Source organism: Diadema antillarum, unplaced genomic scaffold (assembly GCF_040938485.1).
Source record: "Diadema antillarum isolate AM-2024a unplaced genomic scaffold, OU_Dant_1.0 seq00002132_RagTag, whole genome shotgun sequence".
NCBI classification, from domain to species: domain Eukaryota; kingdom Metazoa; phylum Echinodermata; class Echinoidea; order Diadematoida; family Diadematidae; genus Diadema; species Diadema antillarum.
Genome location: NW_027272772.1, coordinates 1 through 22,291, shown reverse-complemented (window position 1 = coordinate 22,291; position 22,291 = coordinate 1). Strand labels below are relative to the sequence as shown.

The 22,291-nt window shown below is 40.0% G+C and overlaps 2 protein-coding genes across 2 annotated transcripts; both read left to right on the top strand.

The window, feature by feature from the left end:
* Nucleotides 1–850: 850 nt before the first annotated feature.
* On the top strand, nt 851–4,606 carry LOC139714013 (COMM domain-containing protein 1-like). Its single transcript, XM_071625738.1, has 4 exons — nt 851–1,038; nt 2,034–2,192; nt 3,400–3,534; nt 4,346–4,606. Exons 1-4 carry the CDS (start codon nt 862–864, stop codon nt 4,445–4,447), a joined length of 573 nt encoding a protein of 190 aa, XP_071481839.1. The 5' UTR covers nt 851–861; the 3' UTR covers nt 4,448–4,606.
* A 3,454-nt stretch (nt 4,607–8,060) lies between these two features.
* Nucleotides 8,061–18,375, top strand: LOC139714012 (uncharacterized; the record flags this gene model as incomplete). Its single annotated transcript, XM_071625737.1, has 7 exons — nt 8,061–8,225; nt 12,522–12,659; nt 13,061–13,228; nt 14,046–14,207; nt 16,573–16,834; nt 17,335–17,501; nt 18,024–18,375. Coding segments are annotated over exons 1-7 (1,345 nt in total), but the record flags the coding sequence as incomplete, so codon positions are not given.
* Nucleotides 18,376–22,291: the final 3,916 nt, after the last annotated feature.

The following is a 22,291-nucleotide window of genomic DNA, read 5'->3' as shown; positions in this document are numbered from 1 at the left end:
CAATTAATGAATCAAAATATGATTTCATTAACCAACACGTAAGATACAAGGAAGTGTTTTTCTTTTCTTTTTTACTTTCTGCTTAAATGCAAATGAAGAGATAGATCGCAAAACGAGTTTTCTCCATTCTTGTCAATTTGGTATATACACTGTATTTGCGATTAAACCCGCTAAATAACAAAGGAAATGATACCAAATCATGGAGTATTTCAATCATAACTTCTAGAATATTTTTTGTTATGCAAGAAGTGAAGTGTCATCGGAAAAGTTTTATTTTGCTCATCTGATGATTGGCATTCTCTAAAATGCTTTTTAAAAAAAGGAAAAAATGGGGCTTAGCCTATTTTGCGATCAAACTTTTCAAAAAAACTGGGGCATATTAAAGATATCGAGTGGTGCTTATAGTTACCATCTTAGAGTTTAGGACCAGAAACCCCCACAAATACAACGTATCATATTGTGCGTATACGAAGCATGTGGAATATTGCTCATGAATCGAATGAATTGATGAATTAGTGATTACCCCACTCCCCCTCCCCCCTCCCCCCATCAGTCCATCACTGGCAATGTAGGGATCATCTTCAGCATGCAAGCTCATTCTTGTACTTGTATTATCTGCGTTGATCGTGATTTATTACTAGTAGTTTGATGCCGGTAATTGATTCTCTAATAGAATGGTTTTCGATAACCTGAGCTTTCTTAGCCAGAATCGGCCCAGAAAGACCAAAGTTGTGTTAATTGACTATACACAAATTTGAGAAATCCCTGTGTATAGATCACCTGACACATCCAGGGTGTGTGGGGAGGATCAGGAGCAATGAATCAGTTTACGTTTTACGTACAAAAAAAACTAGCGCAAAGATGGCTGAGGATGAGAAAACAATCTCAAAGGTGTCCGGTTTGTTGAATGGTATTGCTAAACGAGATTATCTCGGAGTTGAAGGAATCACCGATGAGCTGATGAAGGAAGAATTATTTTCGGATCTCTCTGAGGATGAGTTTGCGAATTTGTTGACGAAATGCAAGAGCCTGTTGAAGGTGGGTCTCTTTTACGAGTTGTTTAGTCCCATACATTTAACTTGGTGTAAAGCGCAGTCTTCTTATTCGATGACGATGGTTGCATGGTTTGTTTGTCCACGTCCTTTCACTTCTGAAGATTATGGTATTCATCAAGAAACAACATGTATGTCGTGATCGTATGCGGGTCAAATGAGTCAGTGCAATAATTAAGATTATTTGCAATCAATATCATGATGGGGGTCCGGTCCGGTCCACCTAAATTTTTAGCATGGCTTTGCCTTGCTTTATACCATATACCGATGCTGTCAACCAAATATTGGCGGAAGAAGACTTCTCAAATTTATCAAATTTTATCTACCCACATGGTAGGTAGGTACGTAAGTCGTAGGTAGCTGTAAATACCTTGCCATTATAATGATGTGATGATGAAACACTGCAGCATGCAGGCACAGCAATTGCAGTTTAGTTTGGTTGGTTGACCGAAAGATCGATCTGTATCTGTCCGTCGGGGAATGTTTCGCGGAGACTGCGTCTGGCTTCACGGAGGACAGCGTTAATGGCAAAATATAAAAGAGTCCTCCGGACAGACTGATCTTTCTGTCTATTTGGTTGGGGGCTTTCAGCTTACATTGCATGCCTGTTTTGTCTATTTCATGGCCTTTAATAGATGTGAATTTCACAGGGAAGGAAGTTAAGCTGTTCTAACTGCTTGAAGATGGGAGTGACAGGGATTCTGGAGTGACAGCAGTATGTAGCCATGCTGTTAAGAATATCTAAAAAAAAATTATGTTTTCAGGAATATTTTTCTGTTTTCATGAGGTGGTGTAGAAATTCTAAAGCTGCTCCTAACTAGAGGTCTATACACAGCCCTGCCGTTGTACACAAATGTCGCATGGCATCTGGTTGGGCTCAGCTGCTCCCTGCCTAAATGAAAGGACATTATGAGATAAACAGATTCTTTACTGGAAAACTGAAGATTACATCCATATTTTGTCATATTTCTATCTTTTTAGAATGTTGCATCAATTGACATGGATTTCAATCAACTTGAGGCTTTTCTGACATCACAGATGAAGAAGAAAGAAGGCGGAATATCCCAAGCACAAGCCACAGCTTTCACCAAATTTTGGAAGAGTAATCGCTCAAAGATTCATGACAAGGTGGTTTATCAGGTAATTGAATAGCTTCATTTCTTGGACATACATCTACATGTATGTGCTTCACTTCCTCACAAAGAAAAGGATTCAGACTTGGTGTGGTAGTCCATGCTTCACACACACTGAAAAAAAATGGACAAATGATACAGACTCCTTGTGATTTGCCTTAGGTGACTAGCAATACATATGTAGTCAGCAAATACGGCATCGGCCTGGCATATTGTGCCATATAAATGAAGCGCTCAATGAATTACGGAGAGGGGCAAAATGCTTCAGATTTTTTCTGGATTTCCTTTCTTTTGCTTGATACGAGGTGAAGGTAAAGTATTGATTAAATCACAATGCCATAGCTAGTCTTTCTTGTTTTTCTTTTTATGGCAATTTGATTCTCCCTCAGTGAGTATTACCCTTAGTCACCCTCAAAATCACTGAGGTAACAACAAAGAAAAATAATTAAATCTTCATTGTAGATGTATTTAGAGAGAGTGAAACTGGCAAGTATGCCATAAACAAATTGAAGATTATTAAGTTTGTAGGTTGAGAAATTCAGCTCTGGGCTGAATGATCCTAATTAAAGGACAAGTTCACCTTCATATACAGTGTGCTTGAGAACTGAAAGGATGCAACAATGTTAATAGAACACATCAGTGAACGTTTGAGGAAAATCAGACAATCTGTTCAAAAGTTATTAATTTTTGAAGTTTCAGTGCTGCCATCGCTGATTGAGAAGAGTACATGTGTACTAAGCTTGTGGTGTATGTCACATTTGTAGAACTATATAAAGAAAGTATACATGTACGAAGAAAATTCAACATATTTTCACTTTTCTTGCAAAAGGAAGGAGCACTTGACATGCTCTTTCAGAAGGCAGGGGGAATAATATTACCCTGGACATACGTAGGTGACAAGTTCAGGGAATACAAATGTATGTACTTAAAAAGAATATACATGTATATATATTTTGTGAAATTTTATTTATTTTTTCCTTATATTGTTCTACACATATGACATTATAAACTGTAGTAGTCTTTTCATCCAGCAGTGACCGCACAGAAACTTCAAAAATTTATAACTTTTGAACAGATTGTCCAAATTTCCACAAACTTTCAGTGATATGTTCCACTGATATTGCCGGATTCACTCAATCCATGTATATGAAGGTGAACTTGCCTTTAAATGTGACATTAATCAACAATGCTTTTTCCTGACTCTTTACTTCCAGTCAGTTTTTGGGAACAGCTTGAAAGATGTGAGCTGGAGAATCGACATCAAAAGTCAGGCCAAGCACATCGACCAAATAAACACACCGACTGCAATTGTTGAGCTACAGCTAAACAACAGGAGTCGTCCAGATCAGGTACTGTAAATGTCTAACGTGTTTTAGAATAATTACTGTAATTTTGAAAATTTTGTGTTTCACGATGCTGTGGTAAATATGAAGACTTTCCTGGTAGTGTGTATAATTCAAATGTATTATTTTGATACCATTTCCTCTTTTACTGTGGTTTGCTTTGATGTGGAAAAGTTGAAAAGAAAACTTAAGTACATTGCTCATCTGATAATGTCTAGAAATTATTTGGTAAATCCATAGAAACAATCTCTGGGGTTTCATTTCCTTATCAGAAGAGCTATTTTCGAAGCAATCCCAGATTAATGCTGCCCATAACACAGTCTAAACATTTGCCGTTGGGCAGGACATGTCCTGAGTCCTTTTATATTGCTGTTTTGTTTAGGACTGCTTGTTGTAGCATATATGTGTTCACGTTGCTTTGTATATCAGTGGGTTTGCTAACTGTGCTTTATTTAGTATAATTTCCACATACTGGAATTTATGTTGGGTAATTTGCACAGGCCAATACTAGCTGCCCTTTTAAACAGGGGGAAAAACTTGTCTCCTAACTTCCCCCAACTAAGTGGATACCACTTCAGTGTTTAAATCCATGCTTCATACATAAACAATCAGTCTTCTTATTACATTATGATCATCTTTAGATTTTTTTTTCCACTGCACACATTTCTTGAGAGAAAAGAGCACACTTCATCCACTCAAGATTCAAATGGGTCCATGTTGTGGATGAGTATAGTGTCTTCGTATTCTGCTCTGTTTCAATCATTTGCATGTGTTGTAATGATATTCAAAATGTTTTCTTTTTTTATGTTTGCTGCAGGATGTGGAACACCTGCGATTTGAGATGGATGAAACACAACTCAATCAAGTCATAGGCAATTTAGAAGAAATTGAAAAACAGATTGTGGCCCATTGCCAGTGACAGCAGAATCTATTATTGACTGCAAAGACAATTTGTAAAATGAAAGTGCATCATAGCCTGATTCACTTGCCTGTACTTGTCAAAAGTGGGAAATGATTCGGACATCCTTGGAGCATCATGACATCTTCTTCAGAGCGTCTTTCTTCATCTTATCGGAAATTGGAGTTCATAATCTTATGGCATAGAGGTACATCCAGAGTTGCATAATCCACACATGCGATATGTTATAAATACATGCAGAGATTTCAGCTACCCTAACCTGGTAGCTGGTACCACTTGTAAATGTAATGGTGAGCCCCATTATAATGAGCACCCATCTACCAAGTGTGGATATTTGATATGTGAAGGTCTATGGTACAACTAACTCCATATAGCGAGCCAATCTGGAAACACACATGCAGTAATGAGATTTTGTTGGTACATAAGGGTTTTACTGAAAAAGATACAACTGTTGTTATTTTCTCTTATTTGCTTTGTCTTTTACAATATTGAAGATTTAAAATGCTGGGGGGGGGGGGGGAATTGCTTGACTTCCTAGAGCTTGTTTATAGCCGAGTAGAGGATTCACAAGAAGACACACTTCTTGCACACATGGCATGCGCACAAATGTGTGGTACACATTGTATGTCATAAAATGTTGAGAAATTCATTTTCAGCTAGAGGTCTGTGTTAGCCTTGAGCTATTAACCTCATGCACTTTTTTTTTGGGGGGGGGGGGGTGAGAGGGGAGGGGTAGTTTGGGGATAGGTTATGTAAATCAGTGTGAATCACATACTGTCAACATACTTATGTCAATTTAAGTCTGAATGAAAGTGATGAATATACACATCAGGGGCTGATCCAGGAATTCCGTAAAGGGAAGGCGTCTTTACAAAATTAAAGTCGGGGGGGGGGGGGGGGGGGGGGGGTGGGGGAGGTGCATGCGTCCACTTTTTTTTCTTTTTATTTATATTGTTTTAATAAAAATCAAGAGAGGCATGCACCCGATGCGCCCCCTCTGGATCTGCCACTGCATATGCACAGAGTGTTGAATGATCATTCCATTGAGATTGTAGCATAGTCATAGTCATATATGTTTTTTGTGTCTGTGTGCATATCTAAGTTGTAGGTAAGTACCCGGTAAGTCTTGTAAGTCTTGTTTTCAAGCAAACCTGTGTTGCTGATATACAGTATTTTCAAGATTGTAGCTTGATCATGCTATACTCATTACTGATGAAGAATCTTACTTGACTCATATACATTTGCATGTTTACTTTTCTATTAAATACAGAAACAAGAAAAACGAGAAAAGACAAAGCTAGTATTATGTCTGAATATGAATGTATGAATATGTGTATTTTTGTGTTTGTGTGTAAATGTGTGTGTAGTGTATATGTGTGTGTTTGTCTTTGTGTGTGTGTGTGTGTGTGTGTGTGTGTGTGTGTATGTGTTTGTGTTGGCATACGCATGTATATGACAGTATCAGAAAATGACAGACAATCTGTTGCTTCCAATTATTACAAGTCTCTAAAACTTGTAACCACTTGTCAAAGGGAAATGGAAAGATATATCGAGGGAAGTAAACTTGCTGATTGTACGATAACCAAGACTAGACCACCTTTTGTTGTCTCTGTTATATGCTAAACATGTAAGACCAATGTAATTATGCAAATCAAGACACACCAAATACAGATATATACAGTGCACTCCTGTTATAACGAACACTGTTATAAGGAACTTCTGGTTACATCAAAATAAAAACTCGGGTCCCAACATTATCCTCTTTTTTTATAGTTTATTTGTTTGGTTATAACAAAATTCAGATACACTGAAAGAAAGCTGCTGGTCCTGGTGATTTCATTATAACGGAGTCAGCTGTGCTTTTGCAGACAGTACAAAATTCTGTAAAAATCACCAAGCTTTATTGAACTGACCGTCATCCATCCAAGTCAACGCAGCTTTTTACTGATACAGGTACAACGTAGTCACTACAAAAATCTCTTTGACAAAGTAATTTAGAATGATCGATAAGATTGAATGATGGCAATACATGACCACCATGTGAAATACAGAATGAAAATACAATTTTAGACATATATACAATATAGAATAAGTACATGTATTTATGAAATTCAGAAGTTTCAAATGTGTTCATGAAACAAATGCAAAATAGAGGAAGTAATGATGCCATTATGCTCATTCTGACTTACGAGTTCTTTTTGGTCTGTTTGATTTTGTGTTGTGTTTTTTTCTTGGGGGGGGGGGCAAAATGAAATTAAAAAAATAATCCCATCCATTGCATTAAATTATAATTACTGCTGTCAAAACTTGACTGTGATATATACAGGTATATATATATATTTTTCTTTCTTTTTGAGGGAGGTGTAATTCCTAAGTAAGAGTTGTTTGTTGTTTTTGTTTTAGAAAAAGATGTGAACTGCACAGGATATGACTAATATTCTATTACTGCTTTCAATGAGCTTCTGCTATTCTACATATTTTGTTTGATTTACACTATTTAATGAAGTCTATTTCAATAAGAAGTGCATTGCACTCCAAATGATATTTGATAGCCTCAGCGTGCAGTCGAATGATATTGATATACATGTACTTAAAGGACAAGTCCACCTTCATATACATAAGGATTGAGAGAATGCAGCAATATTAGTAGAACACATCAGTGAAAGTTTGAGGAAAATTGGACAATCCGTTCAAAAGTTACGAATATTTTAAGTATCTGCGCAGTCACTGCTGGAAGAGAAGACTACTACATGTACAGTGCATGATGTCATATGCGTACAACTATATAAGGAAAATAAAAAGAGAATTTCACAAAACTTTACTTTTTGAATAAAGTGCATATTTCTTCGACTTGCTACTGATGTATGTTAAGGGTAATATTATTTCCCCTGCCTTCTGAAAGAGAGAAGTCGAGTGTTCTTTTGTTATGCAAGAAAAATGGAAATATGTATTATGTTGAATTTTCTTTATTCTTTCTTTATATCGTTGTACTCATATGACATCACAAGCTATAGTAGTCTTTTCATCCAGCCGTGACTGAGCAGAAACTTCAAAAATTCATAACTTTTTAACGGATTGTCCAATTTTGCTCAAACTCTCACTGATGCGTTCTACTAATATTGCTGCATTCACTCAACCCACATGGCTATAAAGGTGAACTTTATGTTTGCCATAAAATCTAACATTTTATTGAATCTACATTGTTTTTAAACATTTAATGAAACATATTTATCACAGTAGCAAATCTAAAATGCCAGCATCCATTATAAAATAACATCTCAAGAATAAAGTCTGCTAAGCATCTTTACAATAACTGCAACAGCAGATCGTACATTACGATCTTTGATGCAAATAGCGGTAAATAAATACATGTACATATGTACTTAGTGCAAGTTTGGTACCTGTAACGGTATTCATGATGGATTGCAGACACGGTTGGACGGTGTGTGGGTGGGGGGGGGGGGGGTCATAAAACGCGCCTGTTAAACAGCCAATCAGTACGATCAGTGGAAGACTATTGACCAATCAGAATTGTTTACAATGAGAAACGTTCTCGTTTGAAAACAACGAGTTACGAGCAGCGATCCAACGCAGCGTGTTTACGTTCCTGCGAAATACAAATTTACTCCCCTCGTTTCGCGAAAAAAATATACATTGCGGTGCTTCAGCTGCATATTCAATCATGGCAAGTTTATACGAAGAAGCAACTTTAGCTGGTATGAAGCGATGTGATCTCCAAAAGCTTGCAAAAAAGCATGGAATCAAAGCCAACATGAAGGTGAGCGCACCCGAGTGTGCAGTACTATTGAGTATTATGATCAACAGTCCCATATACTAGATATTTTGTTAGCGTGGGCTCAGCACTGGCACCCTTCCAGCATAGCAAACGGCGCGGCGCTAGCCAGCTGGCTTGCGTTCGAGCTGGTCGCTGCGCAGTTAGCTAGCATTGTCATGTAATGATGTAGGCCTATATGCAATATCATATGCCAATGATCCTAAATCAAGGTCACCAGAAAGGGTCTGTAATTTATGATATGACATTTCTACCGTTTGTAATCACACATCCGCTCACCGCTGGCTGTAGAATCTAGCCAGTTGAGCCGAGTTTTGAGTTATCAAATCACTATTGACTCTAACAGTTAATAGTAATATATGCTATTTGGGTAAATTACAGAATACCGGCAGCCAATCACGGAGAGCGCAAATCGCTCTGAAAAGAGCGTAATTACGCTTGCCGATAGCAACCATCTGAAATATTAATCCGATCTGCGATACGGTCCGTGATTCAGCTGTCGACGATTGCATTTGTTTACGTGTGTTTTCTTTGATCTGTGCGATGAGAAGTGTGGTATCTTACGTTGTTCTCGGGGGTTTCGGGGGTGTCCCCCGAATAATGTAGTTCTAGATCTAGATCCTGACGATGCTAGTCTAGACTAGCTGTTAAAATCTACCCGAATTTACGATGAATACTCACGTTTTTAGGAGTTGAGGATAGTCCGTATCCTAGAAATCGATAGCAATTTAGGTGAGACTAGAAAACAATCACTTATCTAATTGCTGGTGCTAGCTTACAGTAGAGCTTACGCACTGTGTGGGTGCTCTTGACAGCCCACCATGTTGACTCTATGCAGTCGTACAACAGTACAGTCTACACAACAGCTTATGATGCGTACGTGTGCAGTGGTAGCGCGTATTGAGTCTGCAGAACGCGCGCATGTTTACTAGTACAGTGTACAATACGTGTAGCAGTTGAGTGCGCACATGTCTCTTGACAATACGCGTATACGCGCTGCCTTGCCAAACTAGTGTGTAGTGTGATATGATTGATCGTGAATGACTTGTGTCGAAAAGAGTGAAAGGAAGAAGAGCTGCTAGCTGTGATGACGTCATCACCTTTAAAATAGTTCCGTCAAAATCGGCTCGATTTTCTTTATCGACGATTTACTCGAGTTATCTTGATTTAGAGCAGTTTTCCTCCGAAACCACTCAATTTTCATAAAAATTGTGTGGTCAACCTACTTTTTGACGGCCGTTCCGTTCCCGGGCTTTTTGGGGGCCCCAGACGACGGGAAAGATGAATTTCAGCCCTTCGGGCTGAAATTCATCTCTAAGGGAGAGCCGCCGGAGGCGGGGCCGAAGGCCCCGCCTCCGGCGGCTCTTACACGCACCAATATGCTAATTTATATGGCGCAAAACCGGTATTCTGTAATTTCCCCTGCTATTTTGTTAGTATTATGAGTATGACGTAATGTTGACCGAAAGATCGGTCTGTATCTGTCCGTCGGGGAATGTTCCGCGGAGACTGCGTCTGGCTTCACGGATCCCCTCCGTATACAGACCGAAGTCAATGATTGCGGCTCCTGTGTGGAGCAGTCGCGCACAGATGAAACGTTACGATAAACCAAATTTCAGACAGCTTTTTTACATTCAAACAAGTTTGACATGACATGACACATTATGCAGCAATATTTGGGATAAATTTCTCAATTGTGCAATCGAAATACTCACATAAACTCGGTTATAACGCAGACATTTTATCGATATCGCAACATCGCCGTTCGCAAGCTGTAAGTCGCCATTTTGAATCTGTAAGCCAATCACATGCGAGGTACGTGTTTTAGTAAAACAAACACGTATAAACTACCTCGCATGTGATTGGCTAATAGATTCATACTGTATGTTTCTGCAGTTTGAACGTGACGACGCGACAGGCTGTGTTTTACGTTGAAAATTCTACTAAAATTTTGGATTATTCATTAATCTGGTGAGTTTAATGTATTCTTAAAAAGCTAATTTCACTATACAAGCTTAAATTTGCCGACCTAGGGCCGTGAATTAGACGCAATCGAGAAGGGTGAGGTACCTCACCCAATTTTCCATAGAGACAGTGGTTAAGAACATCCACACAGCAATGGGTACTGCAACCTTCCGTCTGTCTACGGAGGACAGCGTTAATGGCAAAATATAAAAAGAGTCCTCCGGACAGACGGATCTTTCTGTCTAGACGTAATGTAACTTAAAGCGTTATTTATTAACCGTTAGTTAGACTGAACTTCTGTAGGTCTCTAAGCAGTTCCAAGTCCAACTTCAAGCAAAAAAAAAAAAGTTTAGGTTTTACAGTTGGACCTAAAACAAGTAAACCCTATACTATGACCATACGTGGTCAGACCGGACAAGTTGTGGGACTGGACTAAAAATTTACTTCCACAAACACAATAAAATCCCATAAAATAAGCATAAAATATGATGGCATTTGAATGAATGTTTTATACCAATTTTTTAGGTAACTTCTCTAAAGCAGAATTCGGTGATTTGTTTCATGATTTGTCAACCAGAAGAAGCGCGTAATATGCTATCACACGCGCGATGTGAAACTTGTGCGCATGTTTGAGTCGGAAGCAACAAACTTCAGTGTTAATCCATTCCCATGGACAATACATGCAGGCTGGCTACAACGTTCAAAATATATTATATTTGCAAATGCCAAAGGTTTCAGTTAAGTTCTCTAATTACGACAGAAATTGATTTTGTTTGCCTTGCTTTGGAAGAACTGTTAAGTATAATTTTCAGAACCTCATCATTGTGTATTGGAATATTTTTATTGAGAATGGCAATGTGAAAAAATCATCTAAATGTCAACTTCTTAAGTGTCCGGGTACACAACACCCCATCATACTATCGATCGATGCATGATTAAATTGATCTAGGCCCTCCAGTACCTTTATTTTAGATATTCTTGACCTTGAGTTGTTGATGATGTATCATATGAATATTTATCCCATCAGTTTCACCTTCATTTCATTTCACTCAACAAGGTAGTTAAATGCAGAAAGAACAACAACCTCAGATTCATATCCCCGGCTCAGATTGCTGACTCCGATTGTACCATAGTCCGTAGGTGTCCTAGGCATGGAATTCATCCTACATAGCGACATGTACACTCAAAGTGACATTTTTTTACTGTGCTCTGGTGCAAGCTCACCATCCTCCATTTTAATTGACCGCCCATTCTCCCATTGTGATACTGAAAGCATGTAAATCTAGTGAATGGCAAAGACATGTTAACAATAATTTAATAGAAATAGTACTTCAAGAATCTAGATTACATGTATTTTTATACTTATTTAAATGAGGATTTTGCCGATTCTTTTTCCTCTTGTTTCCTCAGGTTATTCATCTAAACACGTACAGGTATCCCCCTAAATTTCTCTTGATTTGTATTCATGTAGATCTACGAATGTTTGAGCATATGTGACCTGCTAGCCGCTACAACAAAAGGATCCTAAAGTCGCTGACTGCCGAGCCGAGAAAATCGAGTTTGAAGTCACATCATCAAAATTACCTGTACCGGTAGTCAAAACAATCAAATTTCTGTTTTTAGCATAATTTTGTAGTCTAATGTTTTGTCTATCATCTGCCGAAATTTAGAAGCTAAATGATCAAAGAAAGGCAAGAAATCAGCGTTTTTCTGGGCCATGATTTTCTGACTTTCAACGTAACAGAAACGTGTCCGAAGATTTGGATTTAGTGCCGCAGCTTGACTCCGCCCCTAGCAACGAGGGAGTGATCTTATTGGTCAGTCCGTGGCATCTTGAATACTGATTGGTCATGCGTAGACCCTGGCGATAAGCTGGAATGAACATCGCGGAGGTTGCTAGGAGCAAGCCTTCTATTGTCAAGTGGTGAAAACTGTCTCCCCTCCCGTTGATCATGATAGCGTCGGAAGGAAAACTTTGAAGGCGTTTTTCTCGAAACTCTGATTTCCTTAACTACCATGCACTAATAAAATCATTGATGTCTCTGCAACAGGGTACTTTTATGAGTTGTGCTATATAAAATTAAAGTAGAAGAGTAAGGGAATAATGTCATGCCATTTTCAGAAAATTGTCCTTCCCCGACTTTCAGATCCTTTTGTTGTAGCGGGTCACATATTATTGCGCCAAGTCCCACATGTACTTTTGATTTTATACGTGAAAAAGCCATTGTGGTGGGCGATGGGCGATATAAAATTAGGTGGTCGATAACTATATGAGTAGTAGACTTTATTACACACTTTTATCATGTTGGCTTGCAGACGGATGGTTTGATAAAGGCACTTGCAGCAGTGATCGAGTCAAGTGAAGCTGAACACCAGCCTGAAAAGCTTTCTTCAACCCAGTCCCCAAAAGAGGAATCGGTTACTACGTCTACAACTTCATCAACAGAAGATCAGGTAAGAATAAGAATGTTATCAATATTGTAAAGCCCTTGTTTTAAAGAAAATAAAATAAAGAGGTAGACATTGATCCTTGATTATCCCTATCACAAGCTCTGCAGACCCTACCCCAATGTAACCGTGCATGTTGCACCAAGTCACAAGAAGTAGACATCATTTTCCAATCATGAAAATATTCATCAAATTACTTTTTGGGATGAAAATCATCGATACCGACATTGTTGTTGACTTTCAAATTCAAGTTTTAATTTCATATTACCCCAGACCTCACTCAAAACAACTCACTCTGATCTAAACAGCTCACTCTGATCTTAATGACCATAATTCTGCCTGCCTCTGTTGGTTACACTTTATCATTTATTGTTTGTTTGCATTCCCCCCCCCCCCCCCCCCCCCAGTCTGAATCTGATGTGCCAGAGAAAAAGCCCAGAGTGCGCCGTGGGAGAGGCCGCAAGCAGAAACCTGCCAAGGAGAAGACTGCTGAGGAAACTTCCGAGACTGAGACTAAAGCTGAAGTGAACAACAAAGAAATTTCTGTGGAACCAGAGGCAGAAACCATTGTCCAGGTACAGCACAGTGTGCATCAGTAATGTCTTGGTAGTTGTATTGCCTTGGGCTTGAAGGATTACCCATTCATGGTGATCTCATTTGTTTTTACATGTTGTTAAACGTTGATCGTGGTGATTTCTGATTCAGTTCACTTCCAGTATGTGTCCACTGACTCAACAGTGAGATTCAAATGGGTTACTATTACTGAGCTGAGGTATGTGTTGAAGTTTAGCTGCCAGTCTTTTCTTCTTTCTTTTTTTTTTTTTTTTTGAGGGGGGGGGGGTTGGGGGGAACATTTCTACAGTACTAGAATTTTTACTCCACAGTGTTCAAGTTACAGTAAATTAGGTCTAGATCGTTTCCAGAGATTGGTGAGAAGTTGCAGGAGATAGGAATGATAACAAGTTTCAGTTACATTCATTATCGATTGAAGACATACTATGAGATTGAACGTTAATTGTCATGGAACTTAGATGTTCCTTGCTTGGTATTTCTTAGGGAGTATGTTGTACACTAGACATTCAAATACGCTTTTCTTTGACAATGTAAATAAGTAAACTTATAGATTACGGGATATAATGTGCAGTGTAATCTAGAGCAGAATAATTAAATTCGAGGGGAAAAAGTTTGTTTATCCTCTGATGATATTGTGTAGGTGTCTCTTAACATAATTCAGTTATGTATATACCCCCATTGTGTTCAACCCAATTTTGCAAGTTCATCTAGGTTTATACTTGTATTGAATGTGGCAACAATGACAGTTGAGTCAAGGGATATGTGATGATAAGAATGTATTGTAACTAAACTTTCCAAACCTGATGTTGTAACCTGCAGACACTTAGCACCACAGAGGATGAGACAGTGTCTCCTGCTCCAAAGGCAAGCAAGGCAAAGGCCAAAGGTCGTGGAAGAGGGAGAGGTAGGAAGGGCAAGAAGACCAAAGACATCCCTGCAGAAGAGCCAGAGGATACCCAGGCTGCTGGCGATGCACAGAAGGTATGTTTCCCACATTTTCTTGTTTCAGTGATATCAGTACATGTATACTAATACAGTGTAGTAAATGGTCATGAGTGTGATGGTACAGGGGAAACTCGGTATAACGAACACTGCTATAACGAGATATCGGTTATAACGAGGAAATTTTCTCGGTCCCAAATTTCCTTCCACACCAGTCTATGTAAAATGCTACTCTTATAGCGAGATCGGCTATAACGAAATAACTGCTATAACGAGATAAATTTTGTGACTTCCAAACAAAGATAAACATAGTAAATCAAACCTGCTATAGCGAGGTAAAGCAAAATGCCTTCGGTAAAGCTTTACTTCGCCTGTGCTATCATCTTCCGAGATTGTAAAGCTTCATGCGCCAAAAACTGTCTTGTACACACATAATCATTTTCATCAGTGCACTCCAGCTACACACTGCATGTTGTACGTGTGAAGTGTGTGTGTGCACGCACACTGATACATGCAGAAAATGTGGTGGGACGGCCATATGTATACATGACATCATCATGACGTTTAGCAGGTGTGAGGCAATCGGATGCTGTGATTGGCCTTCTACTTAGGGAATTCCCCGTCTTCACACACACGCAGTCATAATGTACATACAGAATGTGTCACATACACACACAGCATTGTGCAGACCATATTCAAGCTTTCCACACAACACACACCCATACGATAACCACATACCAATCCACAGACGATCTTGATACGATCGCAAGCTATATAAATTTACAAATTCAAACATCTACAATTAATAAGAAACACATTCTTTATATTGGATTTCCTTGGCGAAAAACATCTTCTTAGCCATAAAGGTGAGTAATTCCCTCGCACACAATATCAAGTGATCAGTATTGATTGAAATATGATGGGTAGTCCCACGTGTGCAAATTAATGTCTTTATTTTATGCCTTCTTTTATGCCTACTGATATAACGAGATATCGGCTATAACGAGGAAAATGACTCGGTCCCGACCATCTCGTTATATCGAGTTTCCACTGTACAAGGTTGTGCATTTGCATGAGGTGAAAGATAGCACTAGGCGCTCTATTCAATGAGGCAAAGCCGAGTTGAATAGTATGCCTCATCTTTGAGTCAGTGCTAAATCTTGAGTCAGTGCTAAATCGTGTTTCATTGCGCAAGTAAGGACCGTACACTATTTGTTGTCAACACAGATTCTTGAATGTAGCACAGAAATTTTGTGAACCTTAGGCAAATGAGTGGCACAGTCACACTCATACAGTAATTTATGTCAAACCTTCCATCAAGTTCTTGTGTCCAAGCAATTTCTTCTTTATTTTAAAAGTGAAGTTAGCGAATCTGTTTACTGAACATAATTGTTTGGCTGTATTTGCAGTTTCTTCTGTTACGTGAAAGTGAACCCTGACCTAGGGTACTTTGTACAGAATTCTTTACATTCATTACAGGGAGGGGCCAAATATGCATCTTAACAAGTTTGTGTCAACATATAAACTGCAAGCAACATGGATGACATCAAAGAAGTTAGCAGTGTATTGTTCAGTAGCCCTAGCAAAGTATTTAGATGTGTTTATTAAAGAAAAAAAAACTAGCATTAAAAAAATACAAATATTTTTGTTTATTCAGAGTGAAGCAGCTGCAGAGACGGTTTGCTCACCTGCTGCTACACGTAGGTCTCACAGCAAGCCACCCACACCCGTCCAGCCAGTGTCTGTAGCACCAGCCCCTACATTTCCTACACCACCAAACTCTGGCTCAAGGTATGTCAGCATGGAGCTGTTCAGGTGCTGCTTCTCTTTATTCCTCAGCAAAATCAGGACAGATATAATGGAAATCATAATAGACTGATAACTCACTGAAAGAGACACCAATTTGAATTACATGTACAGTCTGGACTGATTCATCTTTCAACTTGCATTGATTTTGTTACCATAGCTACAGCGAAAATCTGAAAGACTAGGGTTGGAGATGTTGTACAGTACAGTGTTATAACGAAGTCCTTGGGACCAGCAGTTTTCTTTCGCTATATTGAAATTTTGTTATAACTGAACAATAAAACACATAGAGTGGATAATGTTAGGGTGTGAATTTCTACTTAGTTGTAATCGAAATTTCATTATATCGTGTTCATTATAACAGGAGTGCACACCTCTTCCTTTACATCTCAGTTGTAAAATTACTACTAATTGATGTAATGGGATTCAGCTGTGCCAAACAGTCCTTGTTACTCCACTGCTATGCTTGATCTGCAGGCTTACAAGGAAGGCAACAAGATCTGCCAGTAACACCCCTACGCCCCTTGCCCAGCCCAGCCCAGCGGCAGCCACCAAGACGCCGGAAACCCAGGCCACCACAATTAAGTCATGCGAGAAGAGAGCATCCCGCAGTTCCAGCAAGACGGGTACAGCAGCAGCCAAGACGCCAGAGAATGCAGCTCCAACTTCTGGAAGTGGATCGTCCCGTAAGAGGTCAGCCACAGGATCTGCCGGCAGGAAGATGAAGAAGGTGCGGCGAGGGACATTCGACAAGTCCCCCGCCAAGGAGACTCAACCGACGGCAGAAGAGAACAAGAGCAGTGGCACATCCCTGAAAGATCAGATTATGGCTGAAATTGACATGAGGGTCCAACAAGCAAGTGAGTAAAGAAGGCAGAAAGAGCTTTTACTGTTGGGTGATTACAGTGAAAAATTGTGTTGTAGACTTTTTAGTTACTTCCCAGTGAAAGCATTTTATTGATGCAGAGAACAGTGAAGTGAACTTACTCTGAACTTTCTGATGTGATAAAATATGTATATTGACATGCTTTCTCTTTTTCTCTCTCTCAGCTGAGAGGCCTTTTCAGCTTTGAGGAAAGACAAAGAAATCAAAACCTTTGTTTCCTCATGTTAAATCATGATATTCTTTTTCACGAGTTGAAGTGATTTCCTACCAGTTGTATGCTAAACAAATTGCTTTGTGAACATTTTAATATTACTTCTGTTGTAGCTGACTGGATTGAATGCAGGGAGTGCTTGGCACAGATAGATAATAACATCAATTCAAGCAGGACTTGGCATGCCAATGTTAAAAATGGAGTAGCTGATTCAACTTAGAGAAAAGCAATGTTTCTAATGTGTTACTTCTCCCACACATTAGGAGCAAAGAGTGGCATCCCTACCCTTGCCAAACCAGCAAAGAAAGCAGTCGTCAAGAATTGGAGCAAGACACACCATGGAGCTTTCAACAAGATGGAGTCCATTGATGACTACTTGGACCGCAAGAGGAAGAGGACTGAAGCTCTGTCAGCCTCCAAGAAACCCAGGGTGAGGGCAAGCAAATGCCTAGGAGAGTGGAATGTGATTGTCATGCATTCCAATTGCTTCTTCGGTGATCACTATTTGTCGTGCCTTGCTGCTAGAAATGTTTAACACCAACAACCCTACTCTTAGACAAAACTCACATACTTTTCAAGTTCTATTGTACAAGTAACCTCTAGAAAGCAGAACACAAAGTTAACAATATACATTGTATACAAGTTACATAAGAACTATCCCAGGGCTCGACACTTTTTCTCAGGTAGCCCATTTGGACCACTAGAATGTTTGAATCTGAAATGTAGGTGGCCTGAAATATAAGGAAACACAGCAGTCCATTTTGAATCCTAGTTGCCCAAGCAGGCCACCAAAAGACAACCTTTCTGGAAGTTTGGTGGCTTGGCATAAATTTTTAAGGGCCCAAGGTCACTGCTAATGTTGAGCTCCAGCTACCCCAATTCCTTCATTTTACTTCCTCAAGTCATCTAGCACAATAGGACTGATTATTCCACTTTACTCGCTTCTCAACAGGTCCCCGGCAGCACCAAACCCGTCAGCAAACCGCCTCCCCTTAGCTTCACTTCCCCCGCGCCAAGCCGCAAGCCAGCCATCGCGAATGCCAAGTCAGCCAAGTCTGTCTCCTTCAAGGTGTCGAAGCTGAAGACCCCATCCAAGGCCAACATCCCAGGCTTCCTTGCCACCACCGCCGCCAGCGGGGGCAGAAGCAGCCTCAGCAAACGGCAGGCCACACCAGGAGCCAGGAAGTCGGTGTCCGTTCTCACCCCAGGATCGGTGTCCCGCAAATCGATTGCAGGGGTGACTCCTGCCAGGGATAGGAAATCCTTTGGTACGGCGCAGGGCACCTCCAGGAAATCAGTTGGAGGTAAGGATCGATGTCACTTCAGTTTTGGTGGAACTTGTTTTCTACTCTTCCTATTCCCCATGGAATATTTTTCTGAAGATGCCAGTACAGTTTCACTGTAGTGAGTTCATGATTATGAATTTCCAGTACCTCCTCATAAAGTTCTTTGAGAGGTATAATGCTGTCCAGATATTTCATTAGGTTCTTAGATAAACATCTTGCTGACTCAAATAGTGATAACATGATGAATAATCTATTTAACCCTTATTAGGTCAGTGGGGACAGGAGGGGGGAGGCCCTGTGGAGCCGGGAAATGTGCAAACGCCGGGAAATGTGCAAACGTCTCGCCGGGAAATGTGCAAACGCCGGGAAATGTGCAAACGTCTTGCTGGGAAATGTGCAAATCTCTAAATTTCATCAACGGGAAATGTGCAAACGTGACGCCGGGAAATGTGCAAATGTTCAATTTTGCCGGGAAATGTGCAAAACGTCGCCGGGAAATGTGCAAACCATTCATTTCACCTATATTATGTAGAGATGGAAGAGAAACTCTCAACCAAAGCTGCGCACGATATTACCATCTTTACCACCTGTCTTAGCGACCATCTGTCTTTTTATGCCTCCGCCACGAAGTGGTGCCGGAGGCATTATGTTTTCGGGTTGTCCGTCCGTACGTACGTCCATCCGCTTTCGTTTACGCGATAACTTTAAGTAATATAAGTAAGATAAGTAATATTGACTGGAATTTTACCAAATTTGGTCCAAGTATAAAGTATGATAGGGTTATTATTTGATAAGATTTTTGGTGAAATCGGCCGAAGGTCAGAGGTCAAAGGTCAAGGTCAAATCATGAAATTGTATCCGTTTACGCGATAACTCAAGACTGGATCGAGCAAATTTCACCAAACTTTGTCGGAGGATGATGTATGATGGGGCAATTACTTGATTAGTTTTCTAGTGAAATCGGACAGAGGTCAAAGGTCAAATATCAAGGTCAAATCCTAAAATTTATCTGTTTACGTGATAACTCAAAACTGGATGAAGCAGCTTTCACCAAACTTGGTCCAAGGATGATGTAGGATGGATCAATTAGTTGAGTAGATTTAGGTGACATTGGCAAGAGGTCAAAGGTCAAAAGGTCTAGGTCAAATGCTGAAAAATGTTGCTATTTCTCCATATCTATGCAATGCCCAAAGGTATTTTCTTGAAGCTTAGTGTAGACATGTACTACTGCGTAAAGATTCTCCAAGGAGAGTTTCATGTCATAAGGTCAAAGGTCAAAAGGTCAAAGGTTAGGTGAAAATGTTGCAATATCACTTTTCTCGCAAATGGTTCAATGTATCTTCATGGAACTTGGTGCACGCATGTACTGACTGGCAGGGATTATCTAGGAATTTAGGGGTCGTGGGTCAATAGTCAGGGGTCAAAGGTCAAGGTCAACTCCTCAAAGTTTACTATTTCCCTCATATACTAGTATATGCAATGCTTGCATTATTAGTTTTAAAACTTAATATATACGTGCATTACCTAATGGAGATTCTCCGGGAAATTTCCAGCCAGAAGATCAAAGGTCAAAGGTTAAGTGTCAAGGGCCAGGTTTCAATGCCCCCCCCCCCCAAAAAAAAAAACAACAACAACAACAACAACAACAAAAACTATCTTGTACTGTAATTACATTCTTTTTTCATACCTTGGAAATTACTCAATGCATAAACTTATAAAAGGGTCCGTCAGAAGTCAAGTAAAAATTCTCAATTTCCTAAATATGTGTACCTGCACTCCTAGACAATAATTATAGCAAACCCAGTTCAAGGAAAGTAGAACATTCAAGATATTTCTGACAAACCTGTCATTTCAATATTTTGCCAGTTATGTGAAACTGTCATCACACATTGTGAAGACATTGTACTACTAGTATACACCTATTGGGAGAATCATGCATTATGGCGGACGTAAGGCAATCAGTCGCCATAGCGACATTTCTAGTTTTTTATTACATTTTCAGCATTTCCTTGCAAACCCTACAACGATTTTTCACCAGATTTGGCAGATAACATCTTAATGGTGATATGATCGTAATTTGTCAAAATGAGCCCCCCCCCCCCCCCACACACACACACACACCAATCTGAGGAGGGGGAGGGGGAGGAGTTGAAGCCTCCAGAGTCCCTATACCATGGTAAACGCTTGATTTTTTTTTTCTTCATCTGTCGAATCGAAAAAGAAAGAGCTAAGTTAGTGCTATGAAGACATTAATGACTAAAATTTCATGTTTGATTATGGCGGACCCAGGGGTGCCCTTATCGGGGGGTGAGGGGAGGAGGGGGATTTTCCACATTTTCAGCACATTCTCGAAAATCTAGGACGGATTTTCACCCAACTTGTGAAATATAGAGACAGTCATAGTTTATGGTAATATAATCTTGATTTGTCAAAATGCGCCCCCCCTTCGCCGAAGGGGGGGGGGGGGGGGGACTGCGGGGAGGTTGAAGCTTCAACGTCCCTAAACTCTAGGACTTCTTCTGTCAAACCGATAAAGATAGAGCTAAAGTTAGTGCTATGAAGACACAGCGTTAATGAATGAAATTTCATGTTTGGTTATGGCGCGGATCAAGGGGTCTCCAGATCGAGGGGGTGAGGGACAAAGAGAGGAATTTCCACATTTTCAGCATCTTCTTGAAAAATCTACGACAGATTTTCACCAAAATTGGCAGATTGCCTCTTTACGGTGATACGCACTTAATTTGTTAAAATGAGCCCCCCACACACACACACTGCTTTAAGGGGGGGGGGGGGGGGGGGTTGAAGCCTCGGCGTCCCTAAATTCAATTTTTTTCTTCTTCTGTCAAACCAGAAAAGAGAGCTTAGTTAGTGCTATGAAGACATTAATGGCTGAAATTTTATTTCAAGTTTGATTGTGGCGGATCGAGGGGTGTCTTTATCGGGGGGGGGGGGGGGGGGGGTTGAGGGGGAGGAGGGGGATTTTCACACATTCTGCATCCTCTTGAGAAATCTTTGACGGATTTCCACCGAACGTGGGAGGTAGCATCTCTCATAGGGTAATAGAGTCCCACTTTGTTCGAAGGGGCAACAAGTCCAAGTTGTTCCCTCTTCCCCAAAGCTATAGGGATAAGACCAGGGTAGCCCCCACATCATTTAGTAAGCAGAAGTGAAATTTTCATCAAAGTATAGATCTACCTTCTAAAAATGTGATAAGATTGTGTTCTATTACTCTTGGTTGTATAGAAAATTTCTTTCCGGGTTTTTTTTTTCATATGTATAGGGTTTTCAACAAAATTCTGAATTCCACTCCGAACGACCCCACCCCCTCGTGTTGGTTCCTTTCAAGTTCAAGGGGCGGAGATGAGGTGGGGGGGAGGGGGCTCCATCTCCTCCCACTTTAGGGGTTGGGGCAGTGCTCATTTAGACAAATTGAGGTCATATCACCAGATAAATACGCCTACGCTACGTTTTCAAGCTTGGCAAATATCTATTATAAGGGTTTCAAGAAGAAGCTGAATAAGTGACAAATCCGCCTCCGCCGCACTTAACGTTAATATTCATGAATTAATTTACCATAACAGGCACCAGCACTCTATTAGCTCCATCATTTTTGTATAGAAGGTTTTTTTCTTCTTTTTAAAGCTGATATACAATTTTATTATCCGAGGGATGCGTCTTGAGTTTTCAGGAAAAAGACAAAAAATGTGAAAATTAAGCCTCCTTCCTACCCACTCACCTTGTTGGGCATCCCTTCATCTGTCATTGTAAACTTGAGCCTACTTGTACATCATGCATTAACTGTATTTACAGTACTATCACCATAAAGATGCTATGGCCAAGTTTGGTGAAAATTTGTCATAGATTTTTTCAAGAAGATGGAGAGAAAATTTTGAAAATCCCCCTCCTCCCCCTGGTTACAGCTCGTTATTCCGAA

What these genes read in the sequence shown, in the direction of transcription:
- LOC139714013 (XM_071625738.1), top strand. Translation starts at nt 862, where the DNA reads ATGGCTGAGGATGAGAAAACAATCTCAAAGGTGTCCGGTTTGTTGAAT. An exon ending in AATGCAAGAGCCTGTTGAAG is followed by an intron (nt 1,039 to 2,033) that starts GTGGGTCTCTTT and finishes CTATCTTTTTAG; the next exon opens with AATGTTGCATCAATTGACAT. An exon ending in ATGACAAGGTGGTTTATCAG is followed by an intron (nt 2,193 to 3,399) that starts GTAATTGAATAG and finishes CTTTACTTCCAG; the next exon opens with TCAGTTTTTGGGAACAGCTT.